The 20,397-nt window shown below is 36.5% G+C and overlaps 1 protein-coding gene across 1 annotated transcript in view; it reads right to left on the bottom strand.

The window, feature by feature from the left end:
- Positions 1-20,397, bottom strand: part of UBR1 (ubiquitin protein ligase E3 component n-recognin 1) — a 135,669-nt gene that overhangs the window by 50,849 nt on the left and 64,423 nt on the right. The window contains exons 20-27 of the mRNA XM_080809584.1: positions 15,995-16,058; positions 13,872-13,996; positions 11,217-11,269; positions 8,079-8,181; positions 7,177-7,225; positions 6,397-6,551; positions 4,720-4,819; positions 3,622-3,731 (exon numbers count right to left, since the gene is read on the bottom strand). Coding sequence (XP_080665710.1) covers positions 3,622-3,731; positions 4,720-4,819; positions 6,397-6,551; positions 7,177-7,225; positions 8,079-8,181; positions 11,217-11,269; positions 13,872-13,996; positions 15,995-16,058 — 759 coding nt within the window. The remainder of the gene's footprint in view (positions 1-3,621; positions 3,732-4,719; positions 4,820-6,396; positions 6,552-7,176; positions 7,226-8,078; positions 8,182-11,216; positions 11,270-13,871; positions 13,997-15,994; positions 16,059-20,397) is intronic.

Consider the following 20,397-nt stretch of genomic DNA (forward strand, 5'->3'; position numbering starts at 1 on the left):
ATTAAGATTGTTAGGGGGCACCTGGGTGGCTCAGTCAGTTAAGCATCCAACTCTTAATTTCGGCTCGGTTCACGATCTCAGGGTCATGAGAGTGAGCCCTGCGTGGGGCTCCACTCTGGGTGTGGAGCCTGCTTAAGATTCTCTCTCTCCCTCTCCTTTTGCCAGAAAAAACATTATCAGAATATATATTTCTTTATATTTAGACATATTCTCATCAAAAGCAACCCTATCATATATACCGTTTCCTATCTCTTTTTCACTTAAACAATTATCTGTAGAGATACTTCCATAATAGCTTATATAGATCAGTCTCATTCTTTTTTTTTTTTTTCTTTTTAAGATTTTATCCATTCACTTGACAGACAGAGATCACAGAGAAGCAGGCAGAGAGAGAGGAGGAAGCAGGCTACCTGCTGAGCAGAGAACCTGATGCGGGTCTTGATCCCAAGGCCCTGGGATCATGACCTGAGCCGAAGGCAGAGGCTTTAACCCACTGAGCCACCCAGGCGCCCCAGTCTCATTCTTTTGAACAAAAATCAAAGTTTCAGCAATAGGTTGGTACCTCCCCAAAACTTGTTTACATTTTGGAGTCTCATTCTCATGTATAAAAACCTCCCACAAGGAACTTACAACACAACTTTATATTAAACATTTGGGGAAAATATGCAATGATTATAAAACTGATATTTGTACTTTTTGTATTTCTTGATATTGAACTTTGTATTCTTTTTTTAAAGATTTTATTTATTTATTGAGAGACAGAGAATGAGAGAGTGAGCATGAGAGGGGGAAGGTCAGAGGGAGAATCAGACCCCCCACTGAGCAAGGAGCCCAATATGGGACTCAATCCCGGGACTCCAGAATCATGACCCGAGCCGAAGGCAGTTGCTCAACTGAGCCACCCAGGCACCCTGAACTTTGGTGTTCTAAAAGAAAATAAATTTTTGGAAATGGATCTCCAATAGATAACATTGTATTTACAGAATATAAATGTTGAACTAAATGCAGTTCAATTTTTTTTCCTTTTTTTTTCTTTTAAATAGGCTCCATGCCCACTGTGGAGGCCAAGGTGGGGCTTGAACTCATAACCCTCACATCAAGACCTGAGCTGAAATCAAGAGTTGAACTGACTGAGATACCCAGGCGCCCCAATTTTTTTTTCCTCTTCTAGATTTCATTTATTTGAGAGAGAGAGAGTGAGAGAACACACACAAGCTGAGGGCAGGAGGAGAGGGAGAGGGAGAAGGAAATTCCATGCTGAGCAGGGATCCCGACTTGGGGCTTGATTCCAGGACCCCAGGATCAGGACCTGAGCCAAAGGCAGACACTTAACCAACTAAGCTACCCAGGTGCCCCCCTGGGACCTTTATTTTTTTTTAAAGATTTTATTTATTCATTTGACACAGAGAGAGAGAGTGAGAGAGGCACAACCAAGGGGAGCAGCAGGCAGAGGGAGAGGGAGAAGCAGGCTCCCCACCGAGCAAGGAGCCCAATGTGGGGCTCGATCCCAGCACCCTGGGATCATGACCTGAGCTGAAGGCAGACGCTGAACCCACTGAGCCACCCAGATGTTCCCCTAATTTATTTTCTTAATAAGAGTTGAATACTTATGTTTTGATTTTACATTTTTAAAATGATTATATTGGCAAATTTAACACAAATACTAAATACTTGTGAATTCTACTCCAAGAGAAACCTTAATAATAACATCATTATCTTATATCAAGCATGTTTAAGGAGTATCTCTAGTTACAAAAAAAGCTGAGTGCTTTTTTTTTTTTTGAAGCTGACTTCTTGAAGTAAAAATCAGTACAAAGACCTCCAATTGATATGAATATGGAAAATAGTCACTCCATATTCTAGTTATCAAAACAGTTATCTAGCTTATCACATCAGAATCTTTTTTAAAATACAGTGAGGGGAAGCTCCATAATCTTGGTTTCATGTTTCCATGTGGAGGGTTTCCCATTAAGGTAATATTCCTTGGCTTCTCTCCCTACCCCTTATTCACTCCTCCCCAAAGGCAGCAGCTTCCACTCAACAGTTCAAGCTCCAAATCTGAGTCATTTTTTACTCCTTCATTTCCCTCATCCTTTCCACCATTATCTATCAGCAAATTCTATACATTCTGCCACCAAATTACACCTGAATCAGTTCAGCTTCTCACCATCTGCATCTGAGTCTTGGTCATGCTCATTTCTCAACAGGATTTCTGCAACAGTTTTCTTTTTTTCCTTTCTTTCAAGATTTTATTTTATTTTAAGATTTTATTTATTTATCTATTTTTCAGAGAGCGAGAGAGCGAGCACAAGCAGGCAGAGGCGGAGAGAGAAGCAGGCTCCCTGCCAAGGAAGGAGCCTGATGCAGGACTTGATCCTAGGACCCCGGGATCATGACCTGAGCCGAAGGTAGCGGCTCAACCAACTGAACCACCCAGGCATCCCTCAAAATTTTATTTTATTACTTTTTTTTTTTTGAGAGAGAGATAGTGAGAGAGAGCACAAGCAGGGTGCAAGGGTAAAGTGAGAGGGAAAAGCAGACTCCCTGCAGAGCAGGAAGCCTGACATGGGGCTTGGTCCCAGGACCCTGAGATCACGACCTGAGCTGAAGGCAGACGCTTAACCAACTGAGCTACCCAGGTATCCCTCTGCACCAGAATTCTAATAGTTCCCTTGGTTTTACTCTTGTCCCCTATAATCCGCTTACACCACAGGAGCCATGGTGATCTTACAGAAGTAGAGACCAGACTATGTCACTTAAAATCCTTCACTAGTTTCCCACTGTCCTCAAAAATAACATCCACCACTTTACCCTAACCTGTCAGGTTCTATATGATCTTGCTCTTGGCTGCCCCTATGACCTTGCTGTCTACCTTTCTCTCCCTTCCTCATTGTGTTTCAGTCATACTGGCCTTCTTTCTGGCCACCTTAGAGCTTCTGCAGTGCTGTTTCCTTTTTGTGGAATACTGCTCCCGATTTTTAAAAGTCTGGCTCCACGCCATTCAGTTTCAATGTTATCTCCTAAACGAGGATTTTTTTTTTTTTAAGACTTATTTATTTGAAAGAGAGAGAGAGAGAGAGAACATGCACTAGCCGGAGGAGTGGAGGGAGAGGGACAGAGAATCTCAAGCAGACTCCACCCTGAGTGCAGAGCCCGACAAGGGGCTTGATCTTACAACCCTGAGATCATGACCTGAGCTGAAACCAAGAGATGGATGCTTAGCCAACTTAACTTGGGCCTCCCAAGTGCCCCAAAAGAGGCCTTTCAGATTACCCATCTGAAGTTACCCTCTATTCTCTACTGAATTATCCTTTTCTTGTGCATTGCCTGTACATCAACTAGTGTATGCTCCATGAGAGCAAGAACCTTATCTGTGCTGTTCAGAGTCCAGAAATGACCCTGGCACATAACAGGCATGCAACAGATGCTGACTGAATAATGACACAAATGAATAAATCTTAGTTTACAAAAAAAAAAAAAACTTCCACTAAAACATGAAAAAATGTGAGTGACCATCAGTGGTAAATGACTTTACAATTGGAGAAGAGTTGTTTAACATTACAGACAGAGGATTCTTCAATCTTTAAACCAAGATATGATACAGTTTATTTATCAGGTCACCTGGAGTATCCATGTTATCATGTCCTTCTGGCCTTCTAACTGGGGAATTCCTTTGAGTTTTTCCAAAAGCATTTGTATATTCTGAGCATTCATGGCTGAACTTCCCAATCCTTTTTTAAAACACAAAAGTTAAAAAAATAAATAAAAAAAAATAAAACACAAAAGTTAAAATCATAAACAAAAATCTTCATAATTATAATCTTTAGTGTTATGTTATTCACATTGATAATCAAAGTTCATAATCACTCCCTTAACTACATTAATTTTTCAACAGAAGAATCTGCAATGACATAAAGTACTCAGTACTAAATTAAACAATCTGAAAAACTTGAATTATTTTAGAACTTGTAATACATTTTCCACTGGGGCTGCTAGTCAAAGCTACATTTAATGTTCTGACTCTCCCCTTTCCTCCACTTGGCTCACTATCTAGTAAAAGTAGTTAATGAGAAACAAGGCTTCCAAAAATATGAAAGTGGGGGCTTTTTATATCCATAAACTGAAGAGGTTTATGATGTCTTCAAGGACCTAAAAAATACAGTCTAGAAACAAAATATGAGATACCTTTTTCCTATTGGTCTCGTAATCAATGTCCCTGGACTGTGCTTTGATGAAACTGTCTTAATTTAATAAATAAATCAAAATACATCTTAATAACAATCTAATCTAAACCTATCCTTTTCTGACAGGAAGAAAACAGTGCAAGATAAACACACTATCATTCACTCAGATGTCTACAATCATTTTACATTCAGGAACATAAGTATCTTCCACGGATGGGTAGTGTGAATGTTATGGTTGATAAGTAGCAAATATCTGTAATACTGAGACAAAGAATAAAAGTAAGAAATCATCGATGTATGCATCCCCACTCAAAAAAAGGAGGGGGTTTAAGCAGTAAAAAAGATTGTAGTAGGGGATTAAAAATCTATTTTTACTGTTGAAAACAGTTAAGAACTAAAGATGCTAGGGAAAGTCTTAATTTCAGGATTGTCTATTTTTTAAGGAGTGGTAGATTAACACTCTGTAAGAGCTAAACTTTCACTTGCAAATTGGTAATTAGCTGAAGCTATGCTGAAAATTAATATTAAAACATACTTGAAGCCTTATGGTAAAAGTCAAATGTCACTTCTTCTTCAGGAACTTTTTGAAGCTGTTGCTTTTCTTCTAGTAAACCCAATGCCAGAATATGAAATGCCTGAAAGAGGAATATGAAAAGATCTATAAAACTGTGCTTCCTCAGGTAAATATACTTTAAATGAAGGTGAAAAATAAGCAATCTGACAGATAAAAAAGGGGCAAAGGTTATAAACAAGCAGTTCACAGAAAGTGAAATGATACACATATGAAAATGTCCAACCTCACTTAAAGAAATGTGAACTGAAACAAGACCATCCTGTTTTTCACCTATTAGAGTGGCAAAAATTTCAGAGTTTAGTAAAATACAGAGCTGGCTGAGGTGCTGGGAAACAGGCACTTTTCACCACACTGGTGATGGCAAAGTAATTGGTATAAAATTGGTATAATATTTCGAAGGCCAGTAATGATATTTATCCAAAATGTAAAGATACAGACCTAGTATTAGAAATCAGTATGACAGATACACTCAAGTATGCAAAGATATTTGTACAAGAATATTCACTTTAGTGCTATACAGAAACAACCTAAATGTCTAGTAATAGGAGACAGGTTAAATGCACTATACATACCCATACAACAGAACATACATCTATCAAGAATGAAACAGGCCAGTACATGCTAATGTGTAATGATTTCCAGAAGATACAAACGTTTAACAGTGGTTATCTCCTAGGTAGGACACTAGGGGTAGGGTTAGAAATTTTAATCTTTGATTTCAAATATATCTCCATGGCCTGAAGTTTTTTTTTTTTTTTTTTTTATTTATTTATTTGACAGACAGAGATCACAAGTAGGCAGAGAGGCAGGCAGAGAGAGAGGAGGAAGCAGGCTTCCCGCTGAGCAGAGAGCCCGACGTGGGGCTCGATCTCAGGACCCTGAGATCATGACCTGAGCCGAAGGCAGAGGCTTTAACCCACTGAGCCACCCAGGTGCCCCTGGCCTGAAGTTTTTAGTCATGTATTTACCACTGTTATAACAAAAACTGAGATACACATATGGTATGACCAGCATTTAGAACCTCCAGACCAGTAAAAGCCAAGGAAGAAAGAAAACTAATTAAATTAAATTAATTAAATTTTAAATTAAGTTAAATAAATACCTAGTTATAGCTACCAAAGGTGACATTATTAACTAATTTATCTATAACAATACCAAGAAAAAATACCCACTTCCACTTAATAAGCTACTTCCTATAAAAACTTAATGAAATAATTATACCCACTTACCAATGGAGAAATTATTCTTTGCTCCTAAATAGGAAGTAGGGTAACCCAAGATTCAAGTCTGTCTTCTAATCATTATTTGCTCATAATACAAGTGAAATAAGAAACATAGAAAATTATGATGCAATAAGGATATACCAACTTATTATTAGCAGGGCAGGGTTTTAATTCATTTTTTCCAATATAAATGGTTCTCAAGAGTAAGGATACTAAAAACATGAGAATGTATGACTAAGAAAGTCTGCACCAAATCTAAACTATTTTTAATGACCCCTAGGTCTCAGGTGCTCTAGTGTGGTTCTGACTGAAGTTACAAAGTTGGAACCAAAGATCTTCTCCTCCCTGGTTCCTCACAAACCCTATCACATAGAGATAATTTTGGAAGCAGAAAAAATATTTCAAGTATACATACCATCTGAAGCATTCCTTCAGTCCACAAGTTAGAATCTGTGTCAATTGCCCGCTCAAATATGGTCCTGAGAATGTACATCATGATATCACAGTTGAGAAGGTTAACCACTTTGCTGAAAGCAGGGCAGAATTCAGGAGGTGGTGGAGGTGGTAACGCTATAGTGATGGGAGATGGACAGCAGGAGACAAACAAGTAATTTTTATTTGGGTTATCCTACATGCTAAATTGCATATGTCAAAATCACATATTATATGCAAAACAACACATGATTTTTGTTACCTTTAAACGTTGAATACAATGATGTCAAGGGAAATAAAAGTTACTATATCAGTCACCCAAAATAAACTCTATTTGCTATAAATTAAAAAATTCTATTGCCACTGTATAAGTCATATCTTAATATGAGGACAAGAATTAACAGATTCTTTGTACTTCCACTAGTTGCCCACCCTTAAAAAACAACGAAAACAAAAATGAAAAACACCATATGCTTTGCTGATAAAGAAACCACAGAAAATAGTCAAAAGTAGTCCATTTGGGGGCACCTAGGAGGTTCAGCTGATTCAGCATCTGACTCTTGATTTTGGCTCAGGTTATGATCTCAGGCCCATGAGACTGAGCCCTGCATTGGGTTCTGCACTCAGAGTGGAGTCAGCTTGTCTCTCTCCCTCCCCCTCGACCCCACACCCTGCTTGCTCTCTCTCTCAAAAAAAACAAAAAAACAAAAAACCAAAAAAAAACCACTTAAAAAATGAGTCAATTCAGAATCTCACTTTTTACCTTCATCTTTGTTTTCTTGTTTTCTCCTTTTTTTCTGCATATGTTCTGCCTACGTATCAAAAAACAAACAAAAAACCAGCAACTTTAAATATATTGTTTGGCAAACATGAAACAGGGGATACTTTGAAGCAAGCAGGAAAGATCCAGAAGCCCACCAAAACACACACTAATTATGTATTCAAAATGTTACCTTGTGCCAGAAATAAAATGACTATCCTAGGAAAAGCCACGGGCAAACCAGATGAGTAACATCCCTCCTCAAGACCTTACTCCCCATTCTTTCAGTCTATAATACTCTTTTAGTGCCTATTGTTTATTCAGGGCATCATACTATGGGCTAGAAATTATTCATTCATACTTACAAGGACAAGTCCAAATATCACCCTAAATGATCAAACTTAACATGGGACAAATAGACATTATGTGCCTACTAATGTGAAACAATTTACTACCTATGTAATATTCTTACCCCAAAAAGTTTAACTTAAATCTAACCATGAGAATACAATAAGGCATATCCAAAATGTAGGGTATTTTAAAAGATCAGTAGCCTGTACTCTACAGATAAATGGCAGTATTATGAAAGACAAAAAAGGCAAAAAGATTACCCTAAATTAAAAGGGACTACAGAAACATGACACCAAATGAAATGCAGGATTCTTGACTGAATCCTCCTCCCCATGACACAGTGATAAAGGATTATTTCTAGTAAATCAGAAAAATTTAAATGTTCCCTGTACACTAGACAACATTACTGATTCAATTTCAGTTTCTTGGGTGAGATAATGGCCTCTATTGGTGAGAATCAGTATGAAACTACAGAAAAACCTAGAAATTTTCTGTGGTGTTAGGAACCACAAAGCATTTAAGGCTTACTTACTGAAGAGGATATCTTTTCCTACCTTGCTATGCTGCGTTTTGGAATAATGATAAAAGTACATGTTGAAGTCTTTCAATGATTCATCTCTCAGTTCATAAACTCCATGGCCTGACACACCTGGTTTCCTAAACAGAAATATAGAGATGTACTGCAGTGTTCTTGTAGTATAAAATATTGACATAATAAGAACCTAAAAATTAATCAAACTGTCAAAACCTAGAAGAAATACGATCATTTATCAATTAGCTTGCTTAAACTGAAATGACTAATTTTATTCCAACAGTAAAATTAAAAACCTACATTGCAAGCTCAAAGTCCTGATAACAGCCAAGTTGTGTTTCATAATTAAGAAATTTAAGTAAATCTGAGGAAGTTTATATTATACAGTCCTGATCTCATGCCCTACTTAATTTGCTAAGACTTTCTAAAATGGTAGTGAGATACCAAATTATAGATGAAAATACAGTGTTGGCACACCTGGGTGGCTGAGTCATTAAGCTTCCAACTCTTGATTTTGGCTCAGGTCATGATCTCAGGGTTGTAAGATGGAGCCCTGTGTTCAGCTTGTGCTCAGTGGGGAGTCTGCTTGAGATTCTCTGTCTCCCTCTGCCCCTCCCCCTATGTGTGAACAAGTTCACACACTCTCTCTTTCCCCCTAATAAATAAATCTTAAAGGAAAAAAAAAAGAAAGAAAAAACAGGTTTGACTCTTTTATACAGTACTATAAGGAAAAGCATCAAAGCCACAAGGAGTACATCATATTTGTTCAGCACATTAAACAGCTTTTGGTTTCTACTGAATTTTTAAGTGAAATGTGTTATTATTAAACCATTAAAAAAAACTACATCCTATTTTAAGTTATTTAAAACTAGTAATTTATTTATGAATATAATACTATAAAAAGTAGAAATTCACTACCAATAGGAATTTTTTGAATTTCAAGAATTGATCCACTTAAAAGCTTATTTCCATTTCATGTATCTCAAAGAATCAAAGAATTATAAAATCTCCCATTCAAATGTATACTGCTTTTTTTGTTTTGTTGATGATTTCCTTCACTGTGCGAAAGCTTTTTATTTTAATGTCACCCCCCAATAGTTTATTTCTGCTTTTGTTTCACTTGTCAGGAGACATTTATAAAAATGCTGCTATGGCCGATGTCAGAGAAATTACTGCCTGTGTTCTCTTCTAGGATTTTTTATGGTGTTAGGTCTCACATTAGTCTTTTATCATGCTATGTTTATTTTTGTGTATGGTGTTAATAGGTAGTGTCCAGTTTCATTCTTTTATATCAAGTTGTCCAATTTTTTCCCAATATCACTTACTGAGGAGACTATGTTTTCCCCATTGTATATTCTTGCCTCCTTTGCCATAGCTTAACTGACCATATAATTGTGTGTTTACTTCTGGGCTCTCTTTTTTATTCCATCGATCTATGTGCCTTTTTTGTGCCAGTAGCATACTTTTTAAAAATTAGTTTTATTCCGGTATAGTTAACAGTGTTATATTGGTTTCAGGTGTAAAATACAGTGGTTCAACAATTCCATGCAACACCTAGTGCTCATCACAAGTGCACTCCTTAATCTCCCCATCATCTATTTCACCCATCCCCCACCAAGCTTCCCTCTGGCAATCACCAGTTTGTTCTCTATTTTCAAGTCTGTTTCTTGGTTTCTCTCTCTCTCTTTTTACCCCTTTATTCATTTGTTTTATTTCTTAAATTCCACATATGAGTGAGATCATATGGTACCGGTCTTTCTCTGACTGGCTTATTTCACTTGGCATTATGCTCTCTAGCTCTGGCTATGCTGCAGCAAATGGCAAGATTTCATTCTTTTTTTTTTTTTAAGATTTTATTTATTATTTATTTGGCAGAAAGACACAGAGAGAAGGAACACAAGCAGGGGGAGCGGGAGAGGGAGAAGCAGGCTTCCTGCGGGAGCCCAATGTGGGCCTCGATCCCAGGACCCTGCGACCATGACCTGAGCCGAAGGAAGACACTTAACAACTAAGTCACCCAGGTGCCCAATTTCATTCCTTTTTATGGCTTAGTAATACCACCTCTTGTTTTTCCATTCATTTATCGATGGATACTTGGGCTGCTTCCATAATTTGGCTATTGTAAGTAATGCTGCAATAAACATGGGGTGCACGTATTCCTTTGAATTTGTGTTTTTGTACTTTTTGGGTAAATATCCAGTACTGCAATTACAGGATCATAAGGTAGTTCTACTTTTAACTTTTTGAGGAACCTCCAAACTTTTCCATAGTGGCTGCACAAGTTTGCATTCCTACCAACAGCATGAGAAGGTTCCTTTTTGTCCACATCCTCACCGACACGTGCTGTTTTTTGTGTTTTTGATTTTAGCCAATCTGACCATACAGTTTTGGTTACTATCTTTGTTATGTATCTTGAAATCTGGAATTGTGATACCTCTAGCTCTGTTCTTCTTAAGATTTCTTTGGCTATTTGTCTTTTGTGGTTTCATACAACTTTTAGTATTATCTGTTCCAGTTTTGTGAAAAATGCTATTGGTATTTCGACAGGGATTGCACTGAATCTACAGATTGCTTTGAATTATCTGGACATTTAAAAATATTAATTCTTCCAATCCACGAACATGGAATATCTTTCTATTTGTTTGTTCATCTTCTATTTCTTTTATCAATAGAAAACTGAACTATTATTAGCCTACTACTGACCAGGAGCCTTACTAATAACATAAACAGTTGATTGATACATACATTTTGTATGTTAGATGTATTATACACTGTATTCTATAATAAAGTAAGCTGGAAGAAAGAAAATGTTTTTAAGAAAATCATAATTAAGAGAAAATATAGTACTGTACTGTAAAAACTCCACGTATAAGTGGACCCATGCTATTCAAATCCATTTTGAAGGGTCAACTGTCTTATCATCTAAGTCATTTAGTATCATAAATGAGTATTTCTCATACACCCTTCAAAGATAGTCATTTCTTCAATAAACACATACCAAGTGTTTATTGTGTGCCTCTCATTTTCACCCTTTTTAATCTGTACTCGTTCTTGTTCTTGGGAGTTCAGGCAAGGAATTCAGAGCTTCTACAAAGTATCCAAAGTACAAGAACAAAGATTGGTCTACCTCTCAGAATAAGCATAAATATTAAGTACTTACTTAAATGTGGCCACTTTGTTAATGACATTCTCTAAGCCAGTTTCATTATTTTCCTGTTGAAACAATATTTTTGTCATTTTTACCTTCATGTTATGACTTTTCCTTCTCTTATTGTGAACTGAAATACATTTCAACAACATTCTGGAAGTACTTTATAAGCAATAAAAAAAGATCAATTTCTAATATAAAAAAAATGAGGTCTGAAGCCAATTACCTTTGTTTTGAGGAACCAATTTCTTAACAGAAATAAAATCTATAAATAAACTGCTTACGGAAGAAATTTTATCTAAGTCTAATACAGACACACACACACAACACCCACCCAACAGTTCAGAGAAAAAGAGCTTTCCTTTATGTAATTTGTTCAACATCCACATCATTTAAGCACATGTCCATGCTGTACCAATACCTAAAACCAAGGTTATAACACAAATGGGACCTAGAGCAAAATACATGTAGATGCCCAAATGTATTCTGGCTTCTGCATTATAATAATTTTCTGATTGGCTGGAACATTTTCTTAATCGAGTAATTTTTTTTATGAAGTCATTTAAAATCAGGATAAGAACAAAATCAAGATACCAAAGCAAGCTCACAGATTCCCATAGTTGTGCAAAAATTATGATATTTAACCTCCTTTAAAAATAATGCACTTAGGGGATGCCTGGGTGGTTCAGTCGGTTGAGCTGCTGCCTTCGGCTCAGGTCATGATCCCAGGGTCCTGGGATCGAGTCCTGCATTGGGCTCCTGCTCAGTGGGGAGCCTGCTTTTCTCTCTGCCTCTACCTGCCACAATGCCTGCTTGTGCTCGCTCTCTCTCTATCTCTCTCTCTCTTTCTGACAAATAAATAAAATCTTTAAAAATAATAATAATAATGTACTTGGGATAAGCAATGAAGTTAGAATATGGCCTAAAGCTTTCTTTTTGCAAAGTATGGTATGTACATCACTAGTGGTATGTGAAATTATTTTAGGTTGCACATAGTTATATATTCTTAAAATTTTGAATTATTTTAATATGAATTAGGAAAAAAAATCCAGAATCTAAACCTACTATTTCACTATAGGATTGCCTAGAAAGATGCTAAGAAAAAATGTAATTTAGGGGCGCCTGGGTGGCTCAATCAGCTGAACACCTGACTCTGGATTTCAGCTCAGGTCATGATCTTTTAGGTCATGAGACTGGACCCCACATTGGAATCTGCACTTGGTGGGGAGTCTGCTTGAGGATTCTCTCCATCTACCCCTCCCCCCACTCTTGTGCTCATGGGCTCTCTCTCAAATAAACAAATCTTTTAAAAAAAGTAATTTGTCTCAGGGTGCCTGGGTGGCTCAGTGGGTTAAGCCTCTGCCTTCAGCTCAGGTCATGATCTCAGGGTCCTCAGATTGAGCCCCACATCGGGCTCTCTGCTCAGCGGGGAGCCTGCTTCCATCCCCCACCCTGCCTGCCTCTCTGCCTACTTGTGATCTCTGTCTGTCAAATAAACAAATAAAATTTAAATAAATAAATAAATAAATAAGAAGTAATTTAGTCTTAAAATGTATTAATAATTATAAAATTGGTAGATGAATATATAGAAATCAGGAAGGTGTTATACCAAACGGTTAGTTTGAGAATCAGTTAACAATGGAACTGGAAAAAGATACAAATATTTTTTGGGAAAAATGACCAACAGTCCAAGCTTATCTCTGCTTCTCCAGAACACTTTGATAGTAGGTAAGTCTAATCCTCTTTTAAGAATCATTGTTCTAGGTGCCTGGATGGCTCAGTGGGTTAAGCCTCTGCCTTCAGCTCAGGTTATCATCCCAGGTCCTGGGATCGAGCCCCACATTGGGCTCTCTGCTGGGCAGGGAGCCTACTTCTTCCTTCCCCTCAGCCTGCTTCTCTGCCTACTTGTGATCTCTCTCTCTCTGTCAAATAAATAAATAAAATATTTAAAAAATGTTTTAAAAAATTAAAATTAAAAAAAAAAGAATCATTGTTCTAATTCATAATTAGAAATATGAGACTCATAGTCTTTAGGATACTACTTTATCAGTATACACAAAAACGTAAGTATCACCTGTGGTGGCCCTGAGAACGACACTGAAGGCCCCAGAGGCAGCAGAGACACTAACGCAGGCTCACTCTGGGATAGAGGAAGACATCATGCCTGGAGATTACTAGTGGTCTAGAATGCTTCTATCTAACCTACCGTCCTTCCTTCTCCTGGAATCAGTCCTGTCTGACAGTCTGATGGCTCCCCCAGCTTTTCCAAACTCCCTCACCATTTTCTCTCACAGGCAACATTCCTAATAAACCCTTACATGTTTTATCTTGACATCTGTCTGCATCTTGGATGATCCAGACTAATACACTACCCAAATAGTATTTCACGGAGCTCCCTTTTTCTCTAGAGAAATTTTATTTTAAGGTAAACAAAAAGTCAAGGAGTTTCTTGTTCTAAGATGTTTTCCAAACAGCTATAATGTTTCTAAAATGTTCCTACCCAAAAGTTCAGAATTAAAGTTTATACCACTAAAGAATAGATAGTTGTAGATCTGCAAAACTTGCCAAATAGGTTTTCCTCAAACTTCAAAGTAGTTTCCAATTAACAAAAAAGGAAAAAAAATTCCAACTTAAGGTGAATGGAGTAAAAAACAAGATTGGACTTACATTCTCAGGTAAATTTTTGGCAATGGCACTATGTGGCATGGGTTCAATACAAAGCAAATGAATAATTTCTCTCATTGTGACCTCTTCTTTGGTTACATTTCCCACTCCAGGTACATAACGCTCTCCTAATACAAACAATGAAAAGAAAAAGTAAAACAATTATTTTCTGTTTAAATCTCTTCCACCAGGAATACTTTTACACAGAACAAGGCAGTTAAGTCCATGAGAGAGGGACCAAAAATTATTTGCACATGTTCCTAAAATCTGAAGAAGTCTTTAAGTAAAAGTCAGAGGAAGAGAAATGAAGAGATCTAAAGAACACAGGCTTTCTTGTAATTTATACAAACACAAACATACATAAGTATACATACACATATTCACACATTATAAACAAGGCCCCTCAATTAAATTAGCATGTGTTTCTAAATCAAAACACAAAGTACATGGCACTGAAAGAGCAGTGGCCATTGTTGAACAAGAGCTTTTCGAGATCTTCTTCAATTTTGTCTCTACTTATTATTTTAAGAAAGAAAAGTGAAAACTCAAAAACAAAATACTTAAAGTAATATGTATCAGGAATGACTGGTGTTGCTAATGCCCACATGATCACACTTCCATTTTTCATTTCAATAAACTGCCAAATGGAGAGAGAAAAATAGCTAAGTTAACTATGGGAACTTCACTGGCATCATATCATCTAATTCTAACTGCCTAAAGAAGGCCTACAGTAACTGGCCTTATGTAACCACTGATTTTCAAAACAACATGTATACCAAGTCCTATGATATTTATAACGACTAAAAACTATTGCCTAAGAGATTTGATAAATTCTACACGTTAGCCAAAGAATGACTTTTTGTGAAATAAACTCATTTCAAACAGATCACTCCTCTTAACATATGTAAAGCACTTTGTAACTTTCAATTTTCTCTACTAAAACAATCCCCCAGAAGTTCAGTGTTAGAAGGAACTTTAGAGACCATACAGATTAGCCTCAAATTTTACAAATCAGGACTCTGAGACCCAAAGAATATAGATGGCATGCTCTAGATAATCAACATATTATAAATAACAATAATAATGTATAATATATAATAATATAACATATAAGTAACTAATAATATATAACATGTAATTCCTATAGAATGTTATATAATTATATATATGTTAATTATACATATATAAATGATATATATTAAATGTTGACTCCTGAAAGCAATGAACTTACTATACTCAAGAATATAGCAAGCATGAACTAAAAATCAAATCACATAGGAGGAAAAACCCAATAAATCTGGATAAACACAGTAACAGAAAAATAATAGTAGCAATAAAAAAACAGTAAAAATATAAAATAGCAAAAACATAATACAGTACTAGAAATTCTTCATATAGCATTCCAAGAACAAACATTAAAATTTCCAAGTTTTTATAATTTAATAAAGCATAGCATTAATTTAAAAATCTTTTACACATTTCCATCTCATTTAGCAATGAACGTTTATCATACTTCCTGCTGAGACAAGTAGCCAGTAAATAATTAACTCTTTCACAACAAGTAAAATGAACCCATATTTTCAGATTTAGTTAATGGCTAGGATCCTCACTAGGAACTACTAATGTAAAGCCATGTCTGCTGCAGTAAAGTAAGAAATAACAGCTAGAATGAGAAGAACTTTCCCTTAGCTGATAAAACCAACAGACTATAAAATAGAACATAAAAAAATAAAAGTATGGCTAATATTTGCACAAAGTAATTTAACAGAATGACATGATGAAAATACATTTTATTTAGACCTATTTTACACTGAAATTTCATATGTAAATAAGATTTTTAGCACTCGATGTATAAATATTTTTCATCTACATTTCTAAGTAGGATAATTGTATTCCAGACCTCTACAAACAAGACCAATTATAAATCAGGTATTGAAAAATAAAGATATAATAGAGCTGTGCTTTTTCAAAAGCTGGGTCTCTAAATATATCACTCATATTAGTCACATTAATCTCTAATATTCTATGCTATGTTTGGGAGACGAGTAAAATGATAAATTATAGTTTTTATTAATGTTCTCTCTAAAAAGAACTCATATCCTATTTCAAACATGTTTTAATCTTACCTACAATATAGATGAGGACTTGAAGCATTTCCTCTATTAATGTATTATATTGTTTAATCAAATCCTATTGAATCAAAAAAGAATAAATTAGTTACATATGAATCAAAGCTTTCATAAGACATAGATTTCTGGATCAGGCTCATGGCCTATGCAGTCCAGTATTTTCTTCCAGACTACAACAGATTATTAGGTGAATAATTCTCCTTTCTGACATCAAATTCCATAAGGTTCACAACACCTGGCAAGTAATAACTCAATAAAAATATTACTGTTTTCATGATCATTGCCATATAGCCTTAAGTCAATGAAATAATTCTAATGACTTCCTTCTTATCTCGGTTGGTGGGACAGTGGCTTCAAATAATAGATCCCAGTTACAGTAATAGTAGCTTTCCTTAATACACCTCTTATTTAAGCAATGTAGTAAATTAGATACTCATTTTTCACTGAGTATAAAATGACTAAAAATTAGCTTTATATTTTATATCCTATTCTTTGGTCCTTTGCAACTAACTTCTAATGTAAAAGCATAAAATAACATGATTCATGAATTCAAAGTAAGGTAAAGGACTCCTTTATAAGTTCATATCACATTTCAAAGCAATAAAGGTATAACAAAACTGTATAGGACAACAAATAATAAATTGTGAAAAATGTAACAAAAAATGAAGAATATCCTTATTAAACAAGAACTTTGACAAAAACAGAAAAAGGTTGAAGGACTAGAAAGATAATTTACTATCAGAAAGGGGGAGCAAAAGGCCAATAATCAAGAAAACATGATCAGCCTCACTGCTAATTAAAGAACTACACCTACAAATGAAAGACCAGCTTTTACCTACTGCTTCAATGAAGATTAAAAATACCAGTGTCATTACAGATATACACAGTGGTAGACAGGGTAAATCTGAGTGACTTTTCCAAGAGCAATTTGACAATCTGTATTAAGAGTCTTAAGAAAGAGCACATTGTCTTCATCGGCAAATCTACTTCTAAAAAGTTATCTTAACAGAATAATTAGGCAAGTGTTTAAACCGTAAGGTTCAGAGACATTTCTGAGACCAAAACACTATAAAACTTCTTCAGCAATAGAGGACTAAGGTATAATGTAATCATATAGTACAATAACATACAGCCATTAAAAATTATGATGTAGGGGCGCCTGGGTGGCTCAGTCGTTAAGCATCTGATTTCCGCTCAGGTCAAGGTCCCAGGGTCCTGGGGTCGAGCCCCGAGTTGGGCTCCCTGCTCAGTGAGAAGCCTGTTTCTCCCTCTCCCACTCCCCTACTTGTGTTCCCTCTGTCGCTCGCTCTCTCTGTCAAATAAATAAATACATAATCTTAAAAAAATTATGATGTAAAAAATGATGTGCTTGTATATTTATTTAATGACAAGAAAACATATAGCATAATATCTCATTAAGCAGAGAAAGCAAATTACAAAACAGCACATACAAAATGATCCAATTTTGGGGTTAAAAACAAACAAGACACGAAAACTTAAGTGATCATTTCCAAATTCAGTAAAGTCGCAGGATGTAAAATCAATGTGCAAAAATGTCTTGCATTTCCATACATCAACAATGAAGCAGCAGAAGAAGAAATCAAGGAATCAATCCCATCTGCAAATGCACTGCAAACAAGAAGATACCTAGGAATAAATCTAACTACAGAAGTAAAAGGTCTGTACTCTGAAAACTATAGAAACATTTATGAAAGAAATTGAAAAGGATACAAAGAAATGGAAAAGCATTCCATGCTCGTGGATTAGAAGAACAAACATAATTAAAAAGTCTATACTACCCAAAGCAATCTACACATTTAATGCAACCCCTATCAAAATACCACAAGCATTTTTCAGAGTTAGAACAAACAATCCTAAAATTTGTATGGATCCACAAAAGACCCCAAAGAGCCAAAGCAATTCTGAAAAGGAAAAACAAAACTGGAGGTATCGTAATTCCAGATTTCAAGCTATATTACAAACCTATTGTCATCAAGACAGTATGGTACTGGCACAAAAACAGACACATAGATCAATGGAACAGAAGAGAAAACCCAGTAATAACTCTCAACTCTATGGTCAAATAATCTTCAACAGAGCATGAAAGAATATCCAACAGAAAAAAGTCTCTTAGGGGCCTGGGTGGTTCAGTTGGTTAAGCAACTGCCTTCGGCTCAGGTCGTGATCCTGGAGTCCCGGGATCAAGTCCTGCATCGGACTCCCAGCTCCGCGGGGAGTCTGCTTCTCCCTCTGACCTTCTCTCCTCTCATGCTCTCCCTCTCTCTCTCTCTCTCTCTCAAATAAATAAAATCTTAAGGAAAAAAAAAGAAAAAAGACAGTCTCTTAAATTGTGTTGGGAAAACTGGACAGCATCATCCAGAAGAATGAAACTGGACCACTTTCCTACACCATACGGAAAAATAAATTCAAAATGGATAAAAGACCTTAATGTGAGACAGGAAACCATCAAAATCCTAGAGGGAAACGCAGGCAGAAATCTCTTTGATCTTTGCTATGGCAACTTATTCGACATGTGGCCAAAGGCAAGGGAAACAAAAACAAAAATGAACTACTGGGACTTCATCAAGATAAAGAGCTTCTGCACAGCGAAAGAAACATTTAACAAAGCTAAAAGGCAGCTTTCAGAATGGGATAGTTGCAAATGACATATCTGATAAAGGGTTAGTATTCAAAATCTACAAAGAACTTAACAAATTCAACCCCCCAAAAAACAAAAACATATAATCCAGTTAAGAAATGGGCAGAAGAGGGGCACCTGGGTGCTCAGTTGGTTAAGCATCTGCCTTCCAATCAAGTCATGATCCCAGGGTCTTGGGATCGCACCCCACATCGGCTCCCTGCTCAGCGGGGAGCCTGCTTCTTCCTCTCCCTCTGCCTGCAGCTACCCCTACTTGTGCTCCCCACACCCGAGAAAATAAATAAACAAAAATCTTTAAAAATAAAAAAAGAAATGGGCAGAAGACATGAAGAAACATTTTTCCAAAGAAGATATCCAGATGGCTAACAGACACAGGAAAAGATGCTCAACATCACTCATCATCAGGAAAATACAAATCAAAACCATGATGCGATACCACCTCACACCTGACAAAATGGTTAAAATTAACAACACAAGAAACAATGGGTGTTGGCAAGGATGTGGAGAAAGGGGAACCCTCTTGCACTGTTGGTGGGAATGCAAATGGGTACAGCCACTCCAGAGCTGTTTGGAGGTTCCTCAAAAAGTTAAAAATAGAACTACTGTATGATCCAGCAATTGCACTATAAGGTATTTACCCAAACAAAAAAAATACAGATTTGAAGGGGTATATGCACCCTGATGTTTATAGCAGCATTATCAACAACAGCCAAATTGCCCATATGTCCATCAACTGATGAAAGGATAAAGAAGATGCACAATGGAATATTATTCAGCCACCAAAAAGAATGAAATCCTGCCAACAATGTGGACAGATCTAGAGTGTATTATGCTAAATGAAAAAGTCAGTCAGAGAAAGACAAATACCATGATCTCACGCAATTGTGGAATTTAAAAAAGAAAAAGATGAGCATATGCGAAGGCAGAAAACAAAAAGGAGAGAGGGAACCAAGCCATAAGTGACTTTTTTTTTTTTTTAAAGATTTTATTTATTTGACACAGAGACAGAGAGGGAGAAAGCGCAAGCAGGGGGAGTGGCAGACAGAGGGAGAAGCAGGCTTCCCCGCTAAGCACGGAGCCCAATGCGGGGCTTGATCCCAGGACCCTGAGCCAAAGGCAGATACTTAACCGACTAAATCACAGATACCTGCCAAAAATGACTCTTCTTTTTTTTCCTTAAGATTTTATTTATATATTTGACAGAGAGAGACACAGCAAGGGAGGGAACACAAGCAGGGGGAGTTAGAAAGGGAGAGGCAGGCTCCCCACAGAGCAGGGAGCCCGATGCGGGGCTCAATCCCAGGACCCTGGAATCACAACTCGAGTTGAAGGCAGACACTCAACATCTGAGCTGCCCAGGTGCCCCCATAAGTGACTCTTAATGCTAGAGAACAAACAAAGGGTTGATGGAGGGGATGGACTAGATGGGTGATGGGTCTTAAATAGGACACTCGGGATGAGTACTGGGTATTGTATATTAGTGATGAATCAGTGAATTCTACTCTAGAAACCAATATTGCACTATGTGTTAACTAATAACATTTTTAAAAAAGTGATCATTTCCAGGAGGCAGGCTATTTCATGTGATTTTTCTTATTATTAATCTATATATTTTAAAATTTTTAAAAGAGTGTATGTGTGCATATGTAGATAGATATGCATGTTGTATGTATATGTGTGATTTTTGGAAATATACCTAAAGAAAAAAAATCCTAAATATGATTAAAATTATTAACAAAAA

The sequence above is a fragment of the Martes martes genome (genome assembly GCF_963455335.1).
Source record: "Martes martes genome assembly, chromosome: 7".
Lineage (NCBI taxonomy): Eukaryota > Metazoa > Chordata > Mammalia > Carnivora > Mustelidae > Martes > Martes martes.